The 15195-nt window shown below is 38.8% G+C and overlaps 1 protein-coding gene across 8 annotated transcripts in view; it reads right to left on the reverse strand.

Moving 5' to 3' along the window:
* The window catches only part of bahcc1b (BAH domain and coiled-coil containing 1b), a 111380-nt gene that overhangs the window by 52937 nt on the left and 43248 nt on the right, over positions 1-15195 (reverse strand). The window contains exon 1 of one of the 8 annotated variants that reach the window (XM_051914281.1): positions 11931-12359. The exons of 6 other annotated variants lie outside the window; for them this stretch is intronic. Coding sequence is in view for 1 of the 2 variants with exons in the window: in XM_051914279.1 (XP_051770239.1) it covers positions 111-153 (43 nt within the window). In the remaining variant the exon portion in view is untranslated. Of the gene's footprint in view, positions 1-110; positions 236-11930; positions 12360-15195 lie in introns of those variants that run through there. One more of the 8 variants, XM_051914279.1, reaches the window with a different exon arrangement.

Here is a 15195-nt window from a genome sequence, read left to right on the forward strand (position 1 = left end):
AAACAAAGCGAATTTGCAACACTCCAATGAGCTTGATTAACCTATATGCTACAGAGGCACGGCTTTAATAAACTTCAGACATAATATAATTTAAAGATAAGGCACCTCACCGGAGACGATTCGCTCGTGGTGCGATACAGCATATAGAATCATGAAATCAGCTTATTAAACCTGGAGCTTAATAGAACGATTTGCGCTTAAGACGATGTCTGCACAACATTTACAAGATTAACAACACAGTGAATTCTGTGCAGATGAAAAAACACCACGCATGAACACATTTAGTTTCAGCGCATACCTCTGTGGTTTCCTGTGCGTCTTCCCCTGACAAAGACCCTGCCCTTGTGTCCTCTAAAACAACCAACACCACCAATTAAACAGCAAGGTGAAGGCGAGTGCGGTTTCATTTCCTAAACTGATAAAAGTTAATTAACGTGGGTGAGAGGGATGAGGTTAAGGAAGACGTTTATGGGTGTGAAATTACTAAATGAGTGCTCTCACAAGATAAACAGAGCACCAGGCCACAGCTCAAGCCCTGGGCAAAAAACGACAGCAAGCAGGAAAAAAAAAAAGTCAAGAAGGCAGGAAAAGACCAGCGGAATTACAGGTCTGGAAAGACGTTAGGCCGCTGGTGCCGGGGTGGATGCTGGGATCACAGCCGTCAAGACACTTTGTCTCCGCTCACCCACTCACTCGCCTCAGGATGAAAGTAGCCTTTTTGCGCTGGTCTAGGAACAGTTTCCCGCTACATGTAATTGTATAATCGAAGCTGCAGAATTCCCAGCACATTATACAACCGTCTTCTCCTCCCAAATGTCCCTACCACCTTCCCACGGGTTCCTCTCCCGAAATGAAAGGCCTGTGCACTATTCACCAATGCATTATGGGTGTGGTTTCAACAATTCTGGCAAAATCCACCCCTTTCAAATGCATAGGGTCTTTTCCAGTTAGTTAGGTCAACAGTTAGGACACAATGTAAGACTTTTAAAGACTTTTAATTTATGTATATATATATATATATATATATATATATATGGGCCAGCGCCACCCAGTGCCTTAAGAAAAACAATGAACAGTGGGCGACATGCATTTAAGCAGGTAAATATAGGAGAAATATTGCCATGTAGATGTCTTCATGTCAGGACTATTATCAAACATGTTAAGTTTGGAGCAAATCGGACATATGCCTGAGTTACAACAACTTCCTGTTTCGTGGCATTAATCGCACACATTAGCACTTGTTGCGTGATTTAACATGTTTCTAACATGTTTGGTACTTCATGGCATATTTAAATGTGTTTCTGGGAGTGAATCACAGTGTAAATTATGACATTTCCTGTTGCCAACAGGTGGCGCTATGACTAACTAAATATATATATATATATATATACATATATATATATATATATACATATATATATATATATATATATATATATATACATATATATATATATATATATATATACATATAATTTAGTCAATATTTCCTCATCACATTTATTATAGTCAATCTTACTCTAACTAAAACAGCATCTAATTTTACAGACACTGACACAAATTATCTAGTGGACAATTAAATACTTAATTTATATATTTATGTAAACTACATTTTTCTTTAAAATACCAAAATATCTTGCGTTTTTTTTACTTTATATTTTAATGAACTGTATATTTGAATTAAAATCGATGCACATTTTTCATCTCGATGAAATAAAAAAAACCTTTAATATACATTTTTGACAGTAATTTAACCCTTCTTAATACATATAAATAGCTTTTTCACCCAATATTTTTGACCTAATTATTTTGTGAATTTTATATTTTAACTAAAATCGACACATTTTTTTTTTTCTTTTTTTTTATTTCAATAAACTAACAATTCATTTAACAAACATTTGTCTAATTCGCCTGGCAAGATTAGCACATTTTATATTACTAGAAAAAAATCTTTCATTTTTTTTCATATCATATTTTCATAAACTACTTTTAATTAAAATCGATTCACATTGTTTATCTCAACAAAATAAAAATGTTGACAAGATTAACACAGAATTTTTAGGGAAAACAATGGGAAAACACAGCTAATTCTGTCCTGAACTCCTAGAGACTTGGAGAAGCTAAATATTCAATCTATGATAAATTCAAACTGAACGAATGAAAGCGGGTATAAAGGGAAACCTGATCCACCCTTACGTGAACCTAAATACTCCTGCATGATTCAACTCTGCCGGTCGCCATGGGTAGCCTCAGACAGCACACCCACAGACCGCCGACACTGACCGTCTGATGGATAACCTACTGAACACAAAACTGGAAAGCACATCTGAAACTCACAGCAACAGCAATGCAAGTTCCATGCACACAGGTTCAGCCTGGAGGGTAACAAAACCGTGTTTACAAGGCACCAGGTTAATATTATGAGAGCTTGAGAGGAAGAACTAATCACTGGATTTTAATCTAAATTGCACATACAAAAAAAAGTGAACTGTATGCATCTTTCGATGGGTGGTTTTTGGCCAAAATATGCAGTAAAGTGGACCAGACTTTATGCCGCAAGTCTGGTTTGCACTACACCCACCATACCCAAGCATCTGAACAGCACATAAAGCCCTCGCTCCTCCTCTCCTCTACGCCCTCCGCCAACTTCCCTTTAATAAAACGTTTCCTCTTGTTTGCTTTGCTTTATTGACTTTTTTCTCTCTTTTTTCCTCCGTCTCGAGCACGCCGTGGGCCGAGCGTCAGCTGCAAAGGCTGAAATTATTGCTTGCGCCCATCCTACTACCTTCCCCCCTCCTTCCACCACTTCTAATAAACCAAACTGCAGAAATGAAACGCTGTTGATACAAGAACAGAGGGATTGGAGGAAAGGAAAGGATGGCGGGAGGTCTAAAAAGAAATGTAGCTGCCAAAAAAAGCCCAAACGGCGTGTGTGGGGCGGCACGCTGAACCTGGGGAAGCCCAGTCACTGTGAAAAGAAAAAAAAAAAACAGCGGTAGAGTCATTACGGCGGGAATACAGTGAGCTATAAAGGATGATGCTGTCTTGTCAGGCGGATCCCCAAAGGGAATGTGTGTTTATTTATGTCCGCGGCGCGAAACGCGGCTGAACGAGAGAGAGTGACTCTTGTGCGAGTGCTTAAGGAAATCGGGTCATGTGCATACTAATCGCCTGATTCCAGGCTTAGAGCAACATTAATCCAATTAAGGAATTAAAAGGAAGAATCCTGAAGAGTGGGAGTCCCGAGTGTGTCTGCCACACACAAATACACACTCACGTAACTGCCAATTGCACAAGTGCATGTTCAGCCTTGTCATCAAATGAGAGTCCCCCAGCGCTGCCCTTTAGTGGAACAAGACGTGTGTGTGAGACAGACAGAGAGAGAGAGAGACAGAGAGCATGATGTGGGAAAAAAGTCGAGTCAGAGGTTTGGATTATGTGCTACTTGTTTAAGTCACAGATCCAAATGAAGTGCAATCCATCAGCACACACAACAGTTCGAGGTTCTAATGGGTCTGTGTGTGTACATTACAACAGCTGTCTCTCTCTCTCTCTATGTCTCTCTTCACAGGAGGATGTTTATGTCTACTGGTGCTGAGTACTCAGTTCAACAGACAGAGATAACACAAGTGCGGCTCCAACTACGGTGGAGAAAAGAATAGAGAAGTAAGTGTAACAGGAACAAACGCAATGTTTTGACATGTACCTAAACCATATAAACTTGGCAAATTATACATTGGTAAAAATACATACATACATACATACATAATGTAGTTTAGGTAAAAGGTAAAAATATACATAAAATAAAATATAGTAAGAATAAGTCAAGTATATTACAAATATTAAAATATTATATAAATATTATTTAAAAAAATTACAAAATTTAGCTTTGCATTTTTTTGAATAAATGTTTGAATTTTCTTGAAATAAATAAATACTATAATTTAGGCAAAGTATAAAATAAATAAAATATAATAAAATATAAAATATATATTTTTGTAACCGTTTTAAGTTAAACTGTTCATTTTTTACATTTTAGATTTTGCTATAATAAATAAATGAATAAATAAACAAATAAATTACATAATTTAGGCAAAATGTAAAATATATAAATATATATTTATTTTATATTTATTATATAAAATATAATAAATAAAATATAAATTTTATAAAAAAATATTTTATATTATAAATATCTATTTTATTTTAGTAAAGATTTTGGAAATTAATATTTATACACTATATATAGTCATGTATGTATGTATGTTTGTGTGTGTACACATACATACATATATATATATATAATGTAAAAATATTCATTTCCAAAATATTTACTAACATATAACAATAAAATTATTTATAATATAAAATATTATAACTATCAATTTAATTTAATTTAATTTAATTTAATTTAATTTAATTTAATTTTATTTTATTTTTGTAAACATTTTGGAAATTAATATTATAATGCAATATATAATACATTATATATTGTCCTGTATGTATGTATGTATGTTTGTGTGTGTACATACACGCATACAAGAAAATCTACAATTTAACAAATTAAGTTTTAGGTAGTTGAGGCAAAATAAAATATGTATGAATTTATTTTAGTTATTGCCAATAGATTTTTGACAATATTATATCCCCCAATAAACAGAAAGAAACATGTGGAATACTTGATTCTGATCCACAATTGACAACACTCGATTTCAAACAAAAGTGTGCCAGTTTCATGTCTCTTGTATCATTCTGTGTCCTCTTTCTCCTCACATAATAAAACAATTTTGCTCATTCTCATCAATATTGTATGTCCATTATTTACTTGATAATTAGTTGTGCAATAAGAAGGATAACATATGCTCAGACAGTCAATATTTAAAAATAAACCGATAAAGTGAACAGGACCCCCGCGCATATGGTACATGAATCCAGTACTAAATTTAAGAACAACAGAAATCCCTGCAGGGATAACTAGGTAAACTTGTAAACATGAGTGACCGAGCTGTAAGCAAGCTCCACAAAATCACAAATACAAAAGTCTAACTGTAAACATCACACACACACACACACACATACATGTTGTAGCTCCATTAGTGTGAGAGCTGAACATGTCTTAGATGGCAGAGTTAGTGGAGGAGGGGCATGAGAGACTTCATATTAAGGGTTTTGTCAGGGGAGTGGTTACCGCATATGTGTGTGTGAAGTGAGGGAGTGTTTACACAGCTGGGTTCCACGCTCTCACACAACCCCACATCTCACTGTCCCCCAAAACATGTGCCTCTCCAGAAAAACCCCAATATTTTTTCTCTTCACAGTCAAAATAAATAGCCTTTGGGAGGGAGGAAAGGCAAGGTCTGCAGAAACAGCACACTTCTCTCATTGCCTGTTTGTTTTGCGTCTCTAAGCCGTGACTCAGTCAGTTTGGGATTGTGCCGTACAAGAGGATATTTTTGAAGTCGTTTGGTTTTGGCCCGATCGCTTGTGCGAATGAGTCTAAACTGACATGGGAGTATTTAGGGTAATCCACATGTAAAATTAGCATTAGTCATTAATCATTTCTGTTCCTAAACACAGAAATGGCAGAGACCGGAAAGATTTAAATGAACATGGCACCGAATGTGTAACCCCGCTCCCGCTGGAGGCCTATCCCCAGGTTGCGCTCTAAAATTACATTTGTAGGTATGCTGCTAGAAGAAATAGTGATATGATAGTTTTGCGTATTAAACAGACTGAAATTTAAGGCATCCACTGATAATCTTCCCCTCCAGTGAGTTGTTACCTCCTGCGACCGGATCACTGAGTCATTAAGTTTAACTCAAGAACCAGATTAGTCCAAATGATTCAACTGGAACAAATGATTCATTCAAAACACTGGTGCTTCTCTCATAAACTTGCCAAAGAAAGCTGAGGCAGATGTCAAGGTTTTAGTGGTTAAAAACTTACATTTCAGTCAGTTTCTCACATACGATTTTTGTCATTTCAAAATGTTTACAGTAAAACAAACTGTAAAATAAATTTTAATTTTATGTTATACTGAATTTTATGTTATACTTGTGTTGTGGGGAAAAACAGAATAAAAAAGTATAAAATTAAGATCATAAAACAATATCTGTGGAACACAAATTTACCTAATCTCCTCAGGGATAACTAGTTTCATCCAAACAGGGCTTTAGAGAGATCCACTTAATCATATCACAACTCCATATTGTACTCTACGACAGGAAGCAAGAATCAAGGTCAGCTTACACCTACGATGATGGCTGCACATTTCTAATTTTTTTTCTTCAAATCTTGGAGTGAACACCGAAACAGGCAGGAAATAAAAAAAGTGGACAGATTAACAACTACAGCTCAAACTGTGAAGAACATGCTCCATTTTTCCAAGAACCACTAGAGACTGGCTGCTGTTGTGGAATTTCCTCCCTGATATCATTTGTGAATATTGTGCCAAAAAAAAGGCAGATTTGCTATTTTAGAATTAAAATTTTAATTTCATTCGTCATTGGTGTGTGCATAAACGTTTTTTTAACTTTCACTGTTATGTGTGTGGATATGCCATACATGGTATTCCCTGGTCATGAATTAAATTATAACTCAGAGGAAGCGTCTTCCCCTGGGAATCGGGAAGAGGCCGTATGAGTGGGTGTGTGGTCTTATAAGTGTGTGAGTGTGTAACTCTGCATCTGTGTATTTTAAAACAGGAGGTCAGACTGGAAGTGAGTTAATTCCCAAAGGATTGGGACACACCACACCCCAGATCCGCCACAAACTTTTGGCAGCAATCAGTTGCAGAAATCACAATAGTGTGTGTGTCTGTGTGTCACGTGTGGGTCGTCACTATGGCAGGATCATTAAACACAGCTATGCAGCTTTTCAAGATGAGGTACGTCAAACCACACTAAATAACTCACACAGAGGCATGAAATAATATGTCGCAGAGGAGGAAAGGTGATTTGAGAAAAAGACAAATAGGAGAAGGGGGAATTTTAAACCGGCAACAATGAAAGAAAAGAGTAGACAGAAAGTGCACGGCACACGGCAGAAAACCAAAGGCCCAAAGATCTATAGCCGAAGTCCGACAGCCAGGTCTGCGGGTCGGAGTGTTTGTGTAGGCACAGACAGCACAGCTGGCGGGAACAACGGAGCATCGTTTGCTGGACAGTAAAAGTGCATCGTGCATGTAAAGAAACGGGGAACTGCACACCACCCAAAGAGAAAAAGAAAACAATGACGGATAGTCTAGAAGCAACACCATGAAGTGAATGAGTAATGCAAAAAATACATTTGTTTTTATGTATGATAAAGGTTTAGGCCTGAAACAAATGTGTCAAAAACAATACATAATGTTTTTTTTTTAGATACATTTTTTGTCGTTTTTGGCTTTATTACCATAGGATTGTATAGAGTAGAGTCGGAGAGAGGGCAATGGGACCAGGAACAGTCCACTAGCCGGGACTAAAACTCGGCTCACCCGAAGTGCAATCGCGCTACATGTTGGAGCGCTGCCTACGAGGCTATCGGCTCCGACTACGATTCATAATGTTAAACAAGTACATGTTGCATTCTCAGTGTTGCGACAAGGGGCACTAGAGTGAGTGTGAACTGTCTTCTTCTCTGGTCAGTTTTCTCATTCAGGTCAACTGGTTTAAAAAGAATTGCTAAGCTATGTAATGTAGTGATGTGCCAACATTTCCATTTTGTAAATCATTGACTGAAACAGTGATGTTTAATTAGCACTTCTCCATATTTTGACTGTTTCAGCGTATGGTTTGTGCTCACAACATAGATAAGGTACATCAGGTAAACATGTCCGCAGTGTGGACGCAATTTACTCTGACCAAAAATGATGATAGAGTAGTAATATGTAAAACTGGTTTGACTGAAATATCGAGAGATGGCTTGTGTTCAAGAATGTTATTACGACTGATTTAATTTATCAAGATGGTCCTCACTGCAGAACACGAGATCCAGGGGGCGAGGTTGGATCCAGATCCAACTTCTCCCACTTTACATACCCCTAAACCTACCAGTCTCCACCCCCTGATCCCTAAACCTACCCATCTCCACCCCTTGGATCTGGATCCAACTCCTTCCACTTTACATATCCCTAAACCTACCCGTCTCCAGCCCCTGGATCTGGATCCTGGATCTCATGTTCTGCAGTGAGGAGCTACTGAATTTATCACCTGAGAACACAACACCCTCAAGAGCATAAACAGATCAATTCCCCAATTACCCAAATTTAATTACCGAAATTTTGATTTAGGTTTTGTTTTTTTGGCCAAATTAAAACTTTAATTTGTTTTTGTAAAAAAATAATAATTTTGCTGCATCGCTATTATGTAGATATTAAATTACTGACATGTTAAAAAATGCTGGGTTGTTTAAACCCATTTTTGGGTCAAACATGGACAAACCCAACCATTGGGTTAAATTTCTAAATTATTTTTTAACAGTTGGGTTTGTCCATATTTTACCCAAATTTGAGTTGAAACAACCCAGCATTTTTTATAGTGTGAATAATACCATATTCAGTCTATGCTATTTGAACGTAGATGCTTCAAAAGTTGCGAAATGCGTCAAAATGCATTTCATAACATAATGCAATTGTTTGTTGCCACATGGAGGCAAGTTAGCGAGCATTAGCATAAACTTTCTTCTTCTATGATCAGTTTTCTGTCATGGCAGAGCAACAATACGAAGATAATCTTGCTTAGCAACTTCAAAGTAAGTTAAAATAACAACCACCATTTGAATGCCACATGTCAATTTAACCACCATCAATCACCATTAATCACCATATTTAGTACTGACACTTGTCCCTGTAATACAACAACAACAAAAACAACAACAACAAAAGAGTACAGGAGTTGCACAGTTGCCACAAGAGGCACTATAGCAATAATTAACATAAACAGTCTTCTATGGCAATTTTTTTTTTCTTTCCGGTCAACTACGAGCATGGCCGAGCAACAGTTTGAAGATAATCGTGCTGAGCAAGTTACTTAAAGTTAGTTCAACTGTAAACATGTTTATAGCTACCTGAAAAAATAATAAATCCAGTTTTACGGCACAGACATTTAAAGGTAACTCTATCGCCCTTGAGTACTGGCCTAAGATTATTTTCAGAGAGATGGTTACAGTGTTTGGCAAGAGCAGTTTAGTCCTGGCAAGAAACTAATGATTTTACTTTCTGATGAAAACCACAAGGACAAAACATTAATAAGCCGGCATGGCCACAAAACACTGGTGAAACTGAACGGCTGTCTTTCTGTTTTTTAAAAATTAGTAGGTGCTATTCATCAGCTCCAGATGTTGGATTCAGACTACATATAATTTTGGTTTGGAAAACCGGGAGGACGTGTCCAACCACATTTTCAAAGATGACAAATAGCTGTTACGTCTCCATTGCAGATCAATTAAAAGCATTCCCACAAGCCAGCACTCACACGGGTATCACTTTAAATCAGCGACAGGTTTTCAGCCCCCTTATTAAGAACCCAGTTCATTCAAACACTAGCTGTCAATCAAAAATCACACCCAGACTATTGAAAGTACATATCCACATGAGTGTGTGTGTGTGTGTGTTTGTGTGTGTGTGTGTGTGTGTGTGTGTGGAAGTGTACATGTGAGACTCAGAGATGAGAGTCAAACCGAGCAGACGAAACAAAAGCGGTGATGAGCAGACGTACACACACTCCAGGACACAACACACACACAGCTCCCTGCTGGCACTGCCGCCCTTCCATTTCCATGTATGAATGTTTGAATCAACCCCCCTGGGTGCAAAAACACCCCTCTATGATCAGCAGGTCTCTAAAATCACTCTACCTTCAGAACAAAACAGAGAGCGAGGGAGAGGGGATAAACACAGCAGTACAAGGTCAAACATTAAAGCCATACACACAAATAAAAATCACACACATACACACAGTGCTTTACAACGCAAACACGGCAGTCTGGGTCAACTCAGGGTTCTCAGATAGGACAACAGCTTCACACAGACAGAGCGTTGTCCAAAAATGAGTTTGCACAGACAGCAATAACCTCCTTCACTCCTAACCATGGCATGGCAGGAACACTGGGTCAGGAGGGGCAAAGTCATCTTTTCTTCTCTCATGCTATTCACGCTAATCTAACCCTGCTAAAAAGACCAGCATATTTGGCATTTTGGATGCTACCGTGCTGATTTCTACACCAGGATTCTAAACTAGAATGACGAATGAAATTCCTAGGCCATCGGAGAAGTGGTCTAGTTCGAATCTGACTTGAGCTGTTTCCCTGCTTCTCTCTATCGCACCTTCGCTGTCCCATTTATGGAAGCATGTTTCTGCCTCAGAGTAAAAATAAAAAGGAATTTCTGAGATAAAGTTTAAAACATGAAATAAAGTCACTTTGTGAGACAAGCTGTCGCAATTGCGAGATATAAAGCCACATTCCCAGATATGAAGTCAAATTATACCATATAAGGTCAAAATCAGGAGATATAAAACCACAATTTCATGAAACAATGCTGAAAATATGAGATATAAGGTCACATAGAGAGATTTAAAGCTGCAATTATGCAATATAAAGTCACACTGAGCGACATAAAGTTGCATATATGAGCAACTAAGTTGCAATTACGCGATATAAAGTCACACTTTACAGGTTTGGGACAAAAAAAAGCCATGTCCAATACTGAATATTTGAGTGACATCTTGGAACGTTCATGCCAGTAACAATTTATGCTTCTTTCTCTTCTACTACTTTAGTACTCTATTCTTAATATTTTTTCTGACACATCAATCTCATCCTCAGTAGCCATGTTATCTACATGGATTTCCACCTGGCCAGATCACAGGTCCACTCGCCCGTCACCCTCCCTCCACACAACCCTGGCCTTTAATGAGGAAAACCTGCCCTCATTCCCCCGGGATCAGCATCTTGCTGTCGCCATCACTTCATTGTTATCTTAGCAAACAGCAGCTATGTTGAATTGTCATTTTTCGTGCTCTCTACCTCATTAAATCTCTCTTCCTCCCTTTGCTGCTTCCTGCAGCTCCTCTCCTGCTAAAAATGCTGCGCTAGTGGCTAGCGCTCTACGCTCCAGCGCTTACGGTAAACTCACACACGCTCTCGCACCCTCTCAGACATATGGATGCTGTCAGCCCGCCTCGGCTAGGCTAATTACATGCAACAAGCAAAGCCACCATTTGTTCCAAACAGGGAACGATTCAATTGTCTGCTACGAGCATTTGTTTTCATGCTAATCGGCCTGTTGTCACAAGAGCACTTTGGCTCAGGGGCCGAATATCATTCCACGTCCCCGCGATCCACCCTCTGTTCTATCCTGAGTGTCGGCATGGGAAGAGAGGCAAGAACTTATCCAGGGAATATCAGATGGAGCTCTCAGTATTAACTAATGACAGGACACCATCCAAAACCTGGGGCTCAAGCAAGAGCCGCTTCCTAACCCGAGGGGCGGGTGCGGAGCAACCAAGAGAGTGGGAGGAATTAACATGGAGTCAAGCCCTTCTGCTCTCTGGATCGACCTGGCATGCCGAGCTGGAGGCAGAGGCCGAAGCTTAATAGATCTCGGTGGGCTACTGGACGGGCCAAACGGGTTCTGGACAGATGACTGAATGATGGTTTGTGTGTTTTCTAACAGTCCTACGGCAGTCCCAGTACAGGATTCCTGATGTAAAGACCAGCAAGTGCCTCTCTCGTTCTCTTCCCAGCATTCTTCTATCTTGTTTTGATTCGAGTTCTTCTTTTCCACTGGCACTGTATGGAGAAAATCAAATTCCCTTTCCCACTGGGCTCATGCAGTTGCACTGATATGGAAAATTATTTCAGAAGCAGCCTGAACCGTAAACGCTATTTTGTTTTCTCTTTTTTTTCTCTGCTTCTCTCTCTCTCTCTCTCTCACACACACACACACCCACCTCATTTTTTCCCTCCCTCTCTTTCAAACTCTTTCTCTGTTTCTTTCATTCTTGGTAGGGAGGATATATTCCAAGGCCTTGAGAGCGCACTCAGTGAGGGCGATTTGGCCGGTCTGTCCATTCCACAAAGAGCGAGAGGTGAGAAATCCATTTAGCATGTACAATACCCTTCACACACACCTGAATCACACCAGGTGCACGCTTTCAAATCGACTGGCTCGGCTAACACTCCTCCATTCAGTCCATTCATGGGGTGAAGTCAGACTCGCTGCGCCTCTCTTTTCTGGATTATGTTTTGTATCATCCACACTGCTGGTGGAGAATTTGACCCACTGTAAGCAGAGATTCTTTGCCAGGTCAGAGCCGTCTCCCGTGGGCAGCGAGTTTCTGTGAGCTGAGTCTGGGGGAAGAAAGCCGCTCTATTTCATGGGTGGAAATTCACAAGGCATCCAGCGAGACTGGAAAACAGGCCCAGTGTGAGACTGATTCCTGTAATAGATGACTAATACATTGCTTATCCTCACGCCACTGTGTGTTTGTGCATGTTGGCGGCGTCTCTTTGGTTTTAGCTCAAGCATGTGCGTGCATTACAGTCTTCCCCTTTGGTTTTCTGAGCATCCTACCATTACGCTTTCTCCGGCACGCTCCTGACAACAAGATGCCACGTGGCATGGCAAAGAAAAATTACAAATGAGATTTTAAATGTGCAAGTGTAAGACTGCAATGAAATTGCTTAAGACTCCTGCTTCTAAGGTTTTCCTTACAAAAAAGACCCCAGAAATCTCAGGTCTTCCAACTTTGTCAAAATACCAAAGTCTTTACTGAAGAATGTTCTACTCAAAAGAGACTAGTCAAATATTTAATATGTAATTTTTCAAGACCATGTTATCTGAGCCATCAATGTCAATGTTACAGAGGCCAGCAAGTAAGAGTTGTCCAAGTAAACCTCACTCCCCTGGCCGTCCCATGCAGGAGACGCCAGTTTGAATCCCGCATGGATCAAGTCAAGTAGGGCCGGTTACATCAATATGAATAGCTTTATTATAGTTTTATTTCTATTGAGAAATTCTTATGGAAGTTTAGATCAGTGCTTCCCAGACTTGAATTGGGTGTGTTCAATGAGTGAGACATACAAAAATATGCAGTGGTGGGGACAGGCTTGAGAAGCACTGGTTTAGGAGAAAGATTCGACACAAAGTTGATATTAAATGAAACATAAACGAGAACTTAAGTCTCCTGAGCTACTACAGAAGAACCTCTAGACCTATAGAAACATATGAAGAATTCAGATGCAAAAGCCTCTAAGTCCATCTGACGTTTTTCTTTAAAATTAGCATTTTTGTCAGGCTCCCATGTATAGGCTTCTACCTAAGTACTGGTACTTCTGATTGGGCTGAGGCTGGGATTTGGCGGGTAAAAGTTTTTGATGAATGTATACTATGAGTGGAGTGTGTTCACTCAGTATTGTTATCTCATTTTTGACAGAGGTGGCTTTTAGAGCCTTTTGCACCGGAACTCTTCATAATAATACTAGGGTTATACTCCATTCAGAATGTAAATTTGAATTTGAGGAAATAGAATTACAGTTCAAATTTGAATTTAAGAAAGTATATTATAATGAAGAAATTCATATAAACAAGTATGATTTTTGAGACAAATCTTGAATTTCCTTGAGAGCCTTGATTGAAAATTAAAAACAAAAGGTTTAAAAAGTCTTAAAGTTTGAAAAATTCATAGGCAAACAGTCAAAAAGATTTATGAACTGGGGTGGGAAAAAAAATGTCATACCTGTTGAATTAATTTGACTTGTAATTTAGTAATTTCCACTTCCTGTCATTCAAATTCCAGTTTAGCTTTTCCTGTGAGTCGTGGCCTATTAAATTTAATCTCATAAATTAAAAGGAGGCCGATTTTTCAATTCTGAATTTTGAAAAACCTTTATACACACATAAATATGCCAGGCAAAAAATAAAATACACATGACATATGTATAGCCACATGAGCCCACTGATGTATCTGAAGAGTCCTGGGATCAGGTGGTTGGGTGGTCTGGCTGGGGAGGATGGGACTTTGGGCTGAGCTAGACTGTCAGCTGGGTGGGCTCCCAGCATGAAGCCTCAGGGGCCACTCAGCCAGTACACACACACACACACACACACACACACACACACACACACACACACACACACACACAGTATGTCCAGTGCACAGGACTTAATTCTCCCCAAGGAACAACACATTTCAAAAGCAAGGACACACACTGTCTGAACAGCAAGGGAGAGAGGGAAAACAAGTGTGATAGGGAAGGAAGAACAGACAGGAAAGCTGGAGCAATTTATGCGAAGTGTTTTGGTATTGGTAGGTTACAGATCGAGAACGCTACTTATCCATCTATCTTTCACTGCCTTTCTTCCTAATTCCCAGATCCTGTCTTTTTCATTATCATTTCAATCTTTCATTTCATCCCTTCTTTCCCAGAAGCCCTTGCCCTTCCCATCAGGCTGATTCTTACACACACAGCACATCATCATTGTTTTTAATCAATGTCCATCTTGATTATTTTCAATGTCTTCACCAGTTCTACCAAGAGCATTTGGTGCACGTGCTCTTAGTGCTCATTAGGCCCACATGCATTCTGCAGACATTCTGCACTGTAGAATTCTGTGGGATGTATTTAAATATGGCAAGAATGCGTTTCTATTGTCGTATTGTTTAGCCAAAAGCATAATTAAATTAACCATAATATTAATAAAAAAAATATATGTGCTGAAATATTTACATATTTATATTTAGGGGATGGAGTGCACTGATATTAAAATTTTGATGAGCTTATAATTATTTTCATGTTATGCTAATAAGTACATTTCAGGTACAATAATTTTTTTTAAATCATTTAAGTGAATTAAGGCATCACAGCAGTATCATGTACAGTATGAAAAATCAATATTCATTTAGAAATTTGACAATGTTTGTCGGCACCAATAGCCTTGTGGGCAGCACGCCGACATACAACGAAGTGTGTCCCGAGTTCAAGTCCCAGCTTGTGGACCTTTCCCAATCACCCCCCCACCCCCTTCAACTTCGCTTCCTGTTAACTTACTGTCCTGTCATAATAAAGGCAAAAATAAATAATAAAACACCAAAAATAAAAAACAAAAACAAGTGAGTGTTAGATAAAAAGGTAATTTATAAATAACAAAAATTGGGGAAAATGAGCATGAACAATTAAATATCCAGCATTGACTTGCCGATAAATTAAAAAAAA

The sequence above is a fragment of the Ctenopharyngodon idella genome, chromosome 12, assembly GCF_019924925.1.
Source record: "Ctenopharyngodon idella isolate HZGC_01 chromosome 12, HZGC01, whole genome shotgun sequence".
In the NCBI taxonomy this organism is placed as follows: Eukaryota; Metazoa; Chordata; class Actinopteri; order Cypriniformes; family Xenocyprididae; genus Ctenopharyngodon; species Ctenopharyngodon idella.